The 10,000-nt window shown below is 43.8% G+C and overlaps 1 protein-coding gene across 2 annotated transcripts; it reads left to right on the top strand.

The window, feature by feature from the left end:
- Positions 1 to 2,668: 2,668 nt before the first annotated feature.
- tshz3b (teashirt zinc finger homeobox 3b) lies at positions 2,669 to 7,975 on the top strand. Of its 2 annotated transcripts, none has more exons than XM_030766516.1 (2): positions 2,669 to 2,694; positions 4,561 to 7,975. In XM_030766516.1, the coding sequence occupies exon 2, from the start codon at positions 4,604 to 4,606 to the stop codon at positions 7,973 to 7,975; it is 3,372 nt and encodes a 1,123-aa protein (XP_030622376.1). In that variant the 5' UTR covers positions 2,669 to 2,694; positions 4,561 to 4,603. The 2 variants fall into 2 exon arrangements, with proteins under 2 accessions (XP_030622376.1, XP_030622375.1); XM_030766515.1 differs by lacking the exon at positions 2,669 to 2,694 and having other exon boundaries at positions 4,664 to 7,069; positions 7,142 to 7,975.
- The last annotated feature ends 2,025 nt before the right edge of the window (positions 7,976 to 10,000 follow it).

The following is a 10,000-nucleotide window of genomic DNA, read 5'->3' as shown; positions in this document are numbered from 1 at the left end:
CTCTCTCTTTCCCTCTCTCTCTCTCTCTCTCTCTCTCTCTCTCTCTCTCTCTCTCTCTCTCTCTCTCTCTCTCTCTGCTACGGCTGCTCTGTTTAATCCATCTCAATAGACTGTGTATGGTCAGGCCAGGCTGGCTAGAGTGGTCTGGGTGAACTAGCCTTGGAGAGGGGCGTCCATTCGTCAGGTGTCTGGGTCGATAGGGCGTCTCTCTGGAATCGATGGCATGCCTGTCCGTTCTCTCGTTCACTTTCTCCATCCGGCCATGCCCTTGCGCCCACCACAGTGTCCAGCACACACACACACACACACACACACACACACACATACATAAACACAACCACACACACACACACAAACACATCCACACACACACGGATGCTCACAGAAGTGATCATTTACCTACAGTCTTGCACATACGCAGAAATACATACACGCACACACATGTGAACGCACACACATGTGAACGCACACACACATGCACACACACAGACACACACACGCGAACGCACACGCATGCGCACACGCACGTGCACGCACACACAGACACACACACACACACACACACAGATGTATACAGCCAAATACATGTCTTGGTTCCTTAGCTAATTTGTCTGTGCATGTCAAATCCCAATAATTAAGCATTATTGATCTTAGATTCAATTAGCTTCATTAACACGGGTCATGATAGCTGAGAAGAGTAAGATGGGAGGGACGAAAGAGGAGAGAGGAGAAGAGAAGAGAAGAGAGGAGAAGAAGAGGTTTGGTGCTATCTCATATTCTCCAGACCCTGACCGTCTGTCAGCTTAAGGCTACTAACCATTTTCCTGCTAATGATATCACATTGCAGATAGGGCCGTATTAGTGAGATAGCTCCCATTATAAATGTGGGCTTTGAGGCTATATATAGCAGGTTTAATTACCCACTGCCTCTCTCTCTCTCTCTCTCTCTCTCTCTCTCTCTCTCTCTCTCTCTCTCTCTCTCTCTCTCTCTCTCTCTCTCTCTCTCCCTCTCTCTCTTTCTCTCTCTCTCACCCTCCACACCTAGAGGTATCTGATGAACTTGTAGGTGTGTGTCTCTACTGACCCCTCTCACACTCAGGCAGTTCAATAATACATCTCAACTGTCTCATCATCTTTATTGTGTGTGTGATGTGTTTTATGCTTACATACACTCACACACATGTACACTTGCATGCACACACATCTTAAACATTACATGCCCTTTGAACATATTCTGTGGTATGTACTCTTCCTTGATGTTTCTTCAGAAATGTTACGTATTTACCATACAAAGATACTAAAAAGAGTCATGGAATCGGTCAATTCATTTATTGAATGTCATGATTTAATCTATTTATTTCGATTTTGCTGGAGAAAGGTGCGGTGAAAATCCAAAAACACAGCCAGACTTCTCACTTTCCAAGGTGAGACTCTCCCCTAGCTTCCCATAGCAGCACACTCTCAGTTGGTCTGCTCTCTCTTCATATCTGAGTGTAAATTAGATCAAAGTGTTTTTGGTTTTTTTTTCCCCAATCTGGTGCCAATTCATTGGGAGGTTACCTCCTCACCCCCCTCCCCCTTCCCTCTGGTTCCAAGTGTATGTACTGTTTTCTAATTAAATGAGCACCTGTGTGTGTGAGAGAGAGAGAGAGAGAGAGAGACAGAGAGAGGGAGAGGGAGAGGGAGAGGGAGAGGGAGAGAGAGAGAGAGAGAGACAGAGAGAGGGAGAGAGAGAGAGAGCTTGTATTCTGCCTTTTGGCCTTGGTCTGAAAGGGCCCAGGGATGAAAAACTCAATATTGTTCCCAGCTAGGACAGACCATCTCTGGACAGACAGGGGGCTTGGCATCCTGGATAACAGCCAGTGTCATGCTTGTGTCTGTGTGTTTGTGTGTGTGTGTGTGCATGTGAGTGTGTGAGAGTGATGGGGAGATTTTGGGTCGGCTACCCCCCCCCCCCCCCCTTTGCTCTCTGTCTGCTTGAGTGTTCCATCTACAAAAAAATGAATAAAGAACAGTCACATACAGGTGCACACACACACACGCACACACACACACACATACAGACACAAACACAAACACATACACATACACAAACCACAAATCTACACTTGAAAACACACAAACACATAGATGCACACACAAATACACACAAACTACACCATCCATGTGTCTGTTGTCAAGTTCATGTCAAGGTTAGTGTTGGTTCGTTCACACTTGAAGTGGTAATGAACATGCTGCTCCCCTCTCTCTCTCTCTCTCTCTCCTCATTTTAATTACACATTAATCTTTTGTGTGTAATTGCATTCAAGGTTGACCTCACACTCATTCTTAGCTCAGGTTTTAGTCTGGGTACGTATTGGAAGGAAGGAGATTTTGCATTGCTGTTTGGCCTTGATGTGAGTACAGTTATGACTGCTTCCTGAACGAAGCCATTGTTCTCTTAAACAGCTGTCGTTTTGGCTGATTCAGAACAGATGGCGTTTCAGTGTGTGTGCATGCGCGCGCACGTCTGTGTGTGTGTGTAAATGTGCATATGTGTGTGGTTTATGTGTACGTGCGTGAGCTACATGATCACAGTTGGTGGCTGGATATTGTGGGAAGATCTATTTGATGTTACAGATTGCCTGTGATGTTTCATTTTTGTTCTGCATTGTTCCGCATGTTAAAAAGAAGAAGAAAAAAAACCCCCAAAAACATAAATTACAAAAAAAAACAAAAAACAGCATACTAAGAGAAGATGCATGTCCTACAATGTAGCTCATAATATGATAATTAATATGTGAATCTGTGCGAATTGTGTTTTTTTTCCATTTGTGCAATTTCAAGATCACTGAACTCTTTAAAATCATATTACACTATGCAAAAGATTTATTTCAAGTTTTTCTCTTCGTGTTTCAATTAACATTTTTGTTGTCTGCGTAAATTAAATCCGTTGCACAGAATTTTAAAATACACCATTTTCAGAGTTCTATTTTCTCCTGATTTTTATACTCTGAAAGTGATTAGGCCCTTAACCAAAGTTCTGTTATGTTCCTATATTCACTTAAATAGCTGTTATGTATCTGTATATATTTTAATATAGGACACCTACTTTTTTCTCAAGTGGTTAAAACCGTGAAGTTGTAGTTTGTTCACCTGTGAGAGAACCTGAGATTATAAAGATGCATTGAGTACACTGTTAGACTAAAAGTATTTCTTAAATTATTACACAAGCAGGTAAATTTTGGTCGATCTCTAAAAGGTAAATGAAGCATTAAATTTATTCCTGATATTTAAACAAAAATTCTAGCAAAATATGAGGTGCACATGAAATTTTCATTGTGCTGGATTTTTTTGAAGAGTAAATAGTATTTTTTTTATTGTTGTAGCTTATGTGTGACTGTTGCTGTAGGGAAATATAAAAGAATGTATTCTCAGAAAACTCCTGCTAACCGTCTGCCTTTGCCATGGTTTACATACCTGTTCAGCAGCTTGATTAACAGTTTCTGTTGAGAATCCAAGGAATTATCACAATGCATCTCTCTCCCTCTCTCTCTCTCTCTCTCTCTCTCTCTCTCTCTCTCTCTCTCTCACTCACTCACACACACACACACACACACACACACACACACACACTCACACACACACACACACACACACACACACACACACACACACACACACACACACATTTTTCTGTGCTGTAAAACTGAAACAAACAGAAGCATCTACTGCATCTAGAAATCTACTGTATGTTTTTCCCCTTCCTTTTGTTTTCTCTTGTCTATCTTGCTTCTTCCACATACCCTGTATTATGACATTTTATCCCTGAGTGGTTGCATTCTGATGTAAATTGAAAGCATATTCTCCAGGCTAAACAGTAAATAATAACTTTCAGCTTGTGATTGAGGCAAATGTGTTTTGTTTGGGGAGATTTTTGGTTCGGATTCTCCATATATTCATTTTTATTTACGTTGTGACTGAGCCTTTTCTGGGTAATGAGTGAGAATGCATGCTTAATTGAAACAGCGAGTGTGTCTGTTTGGGGATGCATTAGAGGCTGCAGAAGAAGCAAAAGACGTATTAATTGACAGACAGGAACTGCTGTCTGTGAGGTTGATACAAGTAATTTATTACTTCAGAAACGAATGCCACCTCCAGAATGTGCTTCATTAATTTCCAATTTAGTTTTAATTTCAAGCTGTTGCCCCTTGAGAAGAATAAGGTGGCAAGTTGGGTTTGAAGAGACATTTTTTTCCTCTCTCTCTCTCTCTCTCTCTCTCTCTCTCTCTCTCTCTCTCTCTCTCTCTCTTTTCGGCATAGAACAAAGGGTTCTAGGAATATAACTTCATTTCATTTGGCAATGTAATGCAATAGGCAAGTCGAAAAGGAATTACAGCAGCAGTTTATGATATGAAACAGTCTGACTGATTGTTTTGTTTGTCAACAGTTGAAGAAAACAATGATGACTAACATTTCTATCAACTGTCTGTCTGCCTTCCAAAGCATAACAAGAATGCGGAATGTGAAATCTTCATCACTGGACGCAGTAATAACGAGATTCTCTCTCTCCCACTCTCTGTCTGCAGCGTACGTTCCTGAGGAGCTGAAAGAAGCAACCTTGATGGACGAAGATGTTGAAGGTGATGACTCTGCAGTTGAGGAGGAACCTGCAGTCAAGTACATGTGCCAGGACAAAGACTTCCTTATCAAGGAGCGGCCGGCTTTTCGTGACTCCCCCGCCGCTGACCTCTCTGGCCATGACATGGACAGCGAATCCCACCTGAGTGAGTCCAGCGACCGCATGTCGGACTTCGAGAGTGCCTCCGTAAAGAACGAGGATGATGGCCCTGCCAAGGAACCTCTAACGTCACTCTCGTCCACATCATCCATGATGATGACATCTACAGCGACTCCAGGCGGTGAAGAACCAAATCCGTCTGGCCCGGACAGCCTAGAGCAGATGAAGGCCATTTACACCAGCTTCCTTACCAACTCTTACTGGTCGTCCTTGAACCTGAACCTCACCCAGCCATCTGCTGAGAAGCCTCCACGTAGCCACAGCAGTAGCAGCAGCAGCAGTAGCAGCAGCAGTAGCAGTTGTGGCAGTGGTGGCTATGACTGGCACCAGTCTGCTGTCGCTAAGACACTACAGCAAGCATCACAGAACCAGAATAGAATATTACATCCAGCAGCTGAGCCTAATCTTTTCAGCACTGTGCAGCTGTACCGACAGAGCTCCAAGCTATACGGCTCCATCTTCACTGGTGCCAGCAAGTTCCGCTGCAAGGACTGCAGTGCAGCCTATGACACACTTGTAGAGCTTACTGTTCACATGAACGAAACAGGCCACTACCGCGATGACAACCATGAGACGGACAGCGAAGGTACCAAGCGGTGGTCCAAGCCACGCAAGCGTTCTTTACTTGAGATGGAAGGCAAAGAGGATGCTCAAAAAGTCCTTAAGTGCATGTACTGTGGCCACTCCTTTGAGTCACTGCAAGACCTCAGTGTCCACATGATCAAGACAAAACACTACCAGAAAGTGCCTCTCAAGGAACCTGTGACCCCTGTAGCAGCTAAAATCATCTCTTCTGCTCGTAAGAGAGCACCCATTGAGCTGGACCTACCCAGTTCTCCAGATTCCAATGGTGGCACACCAAAGCCCTCCCTATCAGACCCCAGTGACCTTCTCCCGAAGACTCCCAATCCCTACATCACTCCAAATAACCGCTATGGGCACCAGAATGGTGCAAGCTATGCGTGGCAGTTCGAGTCCAGGAAATCACAGATACTGAAATGCATGGAATGTGGGAGCTCCCATGACACACTGCAGGAGCTCACAGCACACATGATGGTCACAGGCCACTTCATCAAGGTCACCAACTCTGCCATTAAAAAAGGCAAACCTGTCATGGAATCTTCCCCTACTCCTGCTCCAACAAACCTTGCCTCTGTGGAGGAGAAGGTGCAGTCTGTACCACTCGCTGCTACAGCATTTTCACCTCCACCTCCTGCTCCTCCTCCACCAAGCATCTCTCCAGCCATCACCATGGAGGTCAAGAAGGAGGAGAAAGAAGAGGAGTGCACTAAGGAAACCACTAACAACCACAAAGACAAGACAAAAACAATTGAAGATGAAGCAGAAGAGAAGTTTGACATCTCCTCTAAGTACCCCTACTTAACAGAAGAGGATCTGGAGGAGAGTCCTAAGGGTGGGTTAGATATCCTCAAATCCTTAGAGAACACTGTAACTTCTGCAATCAATAAAGCACAGAATGGTGCACCAAGCTGGGGAGGCTATCCAAGCATCCATGCTGCCTATCAGCTGCCCAACATCATGAAGCTTTCCCTGCGTAACTCTGGAAAGAGCTCCCCACTGAAGTATATGTTCTCTGGTGAAGACATCATGTCCCCAGGCAAAAACCAACCTCTGGTCTCTCCTCCTAGCTGCCAGACTTCACCCTTACCTAAAAACAACTTCCATGCTATGGAGGAATTGGTCAAGAAAGTGACAGAAAAAGTGGCCAAAGTAGAGGAAAAGATGAGAGAACCTGGAGTCAGGGCATCTCCTCTTAGAAGAACCACACCCTCTCCTTGTAGCAGTGAGGCTGGGGACTCAACTCGAGGAGAGTCTCCCAAAGAGAGGAAAGGAGCTAAAACCCCAGAGAGCAATGGAGCAACCAGCAGCCACAAAGACTCTAATGGTGAAACTCTCACAAAAGAGTCTCTAGAGAATGGGACTGATCATGTGGTCAAAGCCCCTGTTTCATCTCTCTGTGGTAGCACCACCATCATAACGGATCATCCCCCAGAGCAGCCCTTTGTCAACCCTCTGAGTGCACTTCAGTCGGTGATGAATGTTCATCTGGGTAAAGCTGCGAAGCCAGCCCTGCCATCTCTTGATCCGATGAGTATGCTCTTTAAAATGTCCAACAGCCTGGCAGAGAAGGCTGCTGTTGCTGCCTCCACTCCAGCACAAACCAAAAAGACCAATGAGCACCTGGATCGCTACTTTTACCACATCAATAATGACCAACCCATTGACCTGACCAAAGGCAAAAGTGACAAGACCAGCTCCCTGGGATCAGCTGGCCTGTCCTCATCCACCACATCTACTCCATCATCTATATCACCCCCATCCACCATCACCATGACCAAGGCTTCATCTGCTGTTGCGTCTTTCATGTCCAACTCACCCTTACGTGAAAATGCCCTGTCAGACATCTCAGACATGCTACGAAACCTAACAGAGAGCCATGCCTCCAAGTCCTCGACACCAAACAGTCTGTCAGAGCGCTCTGACATTGAAGGCACCACGCCGGAAGATTCCGAAGAAATTTCACCAGCCCAAAAGCGAAAAGGCCGACAGTCCAACTGGAACCCCCAGCACTTGCTCATCCTACAGGCGCAATTTGCTGCCAGCTTGCGGCAAACAGGTGATGGAAAGTACATCATGTCTGACCTCAGCCCGCAGGAGCGAATGCACATCTCCCGCTTCACCGGCCTCTCCATGACAACCATCAGCCACTGGTTGGCCAACGTCAAGTATCAGTTGCGGCGGACAGGCGGTACTAAGTTTCTGAAGAACCTCGACTCTGGACATCCGGTGTTCTTCTGCAGTGACTGTGCCTCGCAAATTCGAGCGCCATCAACATATGTCAGCCATCTTGAGTCACATCTGGGCTTCCGACTTAGGGACTTAGCCAAGCTGTCAGGAGAGCAGCTAGCTAGTCAGATCTCTAGCCATACCAAGGGCCTCTCTGAGAAACTGCTCTCAGCCCACTCACTGTCTCACCAACTTCCCAACCCAAGCCCACACGTGCACTCCCCATCACCTTCGCCTGACGAGGAGGGCAGTGGCACTTCATACCAGTGTAAATTGTGTAACCGGACTTTTGCCAGCAAGCATGCCGTTAAGCTCCATCTTAGCAAGACCCATGGCAAATCCCCTGAGGACCACCTAATGTATGTTTGCGAACTAGAGAAACAGTAGCGGTTGGCCAAGGACTCATTATTCTTATCCCCCCCCCCCCCCTTTCTCTCTGCCCCTCCCCTCCAAGCCTTCTGACAAATGTCTCTTAAAAAAAAAAAAGAACTGAACATGATTGAAGAAGAACTGCAGATAGAGGCCATTAAACTACTGTTTAGTTTTGGCACATGATTTGAAGTTTTTTCTCCTGGGACAAGGTCCTCTGGTCCAGAGACGTTCATTTTCTTCACTTTAGTTCACTTAAAAAAATAACAATAAAATATTGAAAAAAAAAATAAGATAATTTTCTAAATGTGCAGTGTTGAGTAAAGAGGTGCTGTTGTCACTGGTAAAATTATGAAGGAAAAGAAGAAACACTTAAAATGAAGTTGTATGTAATTGAAAGTTGTGTAAATCTGACACAGTTTCTTTATTTTTGGCATCCCTGAGATGCTATAAGCTGCATGCATATTGATAAAACAGTTTAGTTCAACATTTGATAACTAAATCTGGTGCACTTTTCTTTCCTTTCTTTCTTTCTTTCTTTCTTTCTTTCTTTCTTTCTTTCACTCTCTCTCTCTTTCTCTCCTTCCTTCTTTCTGTTAACGTGATTTAAGTAAGCTGGTAACAGCACACAAACTTTAACCCTCTGAGTACGCCCAAGCACTTCAATGGTAACAATTTAATTCAAACGTAAATATATATGTTTGTATGAAAGAGCTATTGAGGACTGAAATGCACCAAGTTCAAGTCTGTTTGGATAGGCCAAAATATTGTACATTTGAATGATTCACTAGCAGATCATACCTACTATCCCATGCTTTCAGAGCAGTCTGTGATGCAAAATGGGTGTGAATACAAACCTGTAAGTTCGTATTGTTTTTGGGGGGGTTTATTTTGTTTTTAGTTTCATTTAAATCAGGGGCCTTTATGAATTCAGGTCTATGTAAAAATGTGTACATAAAACATATTAACTAATATCTGTCTAAATTATGCATCATTTTATATTTTTAATTTAAGAGGAGTATGACTATCTACTGGTGCACAATGTATGAAGACATTAATAATGAAATTGTTTTGCACAATAGTTTTATAAATGTGTTATTTAATCAGATGATATGAAAACGAGAGGGAAAAAAGTAACACCAACAACTTATGTTTCCACCTCGTGCTCAAAGGGTTAAACTTCTTGTACAAGACAATACACACCCCATCATTTCTCGAACATTTGAAAGCGGCTGTACAAAAAGATGTTTCTTTATAATGCAAGAAGAGATTTCACAATGTAACCTTTTCTTTTCTTTTTTTTTTAATTTATAAGCACTCTTGGTTATTGTTTAATATCGTAGAATGCCCTTTTTTGATTGTTTACTTTTTTGTCATTGTTGTTCTGTCTAATTATCCTCTCATGATTCCACATTGCAGCTTTATCATTTTGGAGAAATGAAAGGTAACTACGGTTACCTGCCCCTCTGACTGACAGTTCCGCAACACTTTTGGCAGTGAATTTAGAAAAGTAACTGACAGCTGCCAGTGACCAGAGACCTTATGTGTAAAAAAAAATATTGGCATGTAAACAGCACGGACACTGTTATGCATTCTGTGCCGTGTTTGTTTGTTTTTGTTTGTTTTTGTTGTTGTTGTTGTTTTGTTTTATTTTATTTTTGTCGTTGTTGACAATGAAGCAGCCATTATATGACTTCATATAACCTTTTTTTCTACTGCAGCATTAAAATGAAACTGTTTGGTTTTTTTGCAATAACTTGGATGTGTTGTGGCTCTCCACCGAGTGGCTGTGTATGTGTATGTGTGTGTGTGTGTGTGCGTGCGGGCGTGTGTGCGTGAGTGCGTGCGTGCATGTGTGTGTGTCTGTGTGTGTGTGTGTGTGTGTGTGTTTCGGTACTAGATGATGGGTAATGAGCACATGAAAGGAAAATGGTGTCAGTGTGTGACAGCAGTGACGAGTAGTGCATGACGAGGGGTGTGAGTGTGTGTGTGTGTGTGTGTGTGTGTCTTAGCATGTGTTCAGTGGGGTGGGGGTGGGGGTTA

The sequence above is a fragment of the Chanos chanos genome, chromosome 2, assembly GCF_902362185.1.
Source record: "Chanos chanos chromosome 2, fChaCha1.1, whole genome shotgun sequence".
Taxonomy (NCBI): Eukaryota; Metazoa; Chordata; class Actinopteri; order Gonorynchiformes; family Chanidae; genus Chanos; species Chanos chanos.
This window is presented reverse-complemented; position numbering and strand designations above follow the sequence as displayed.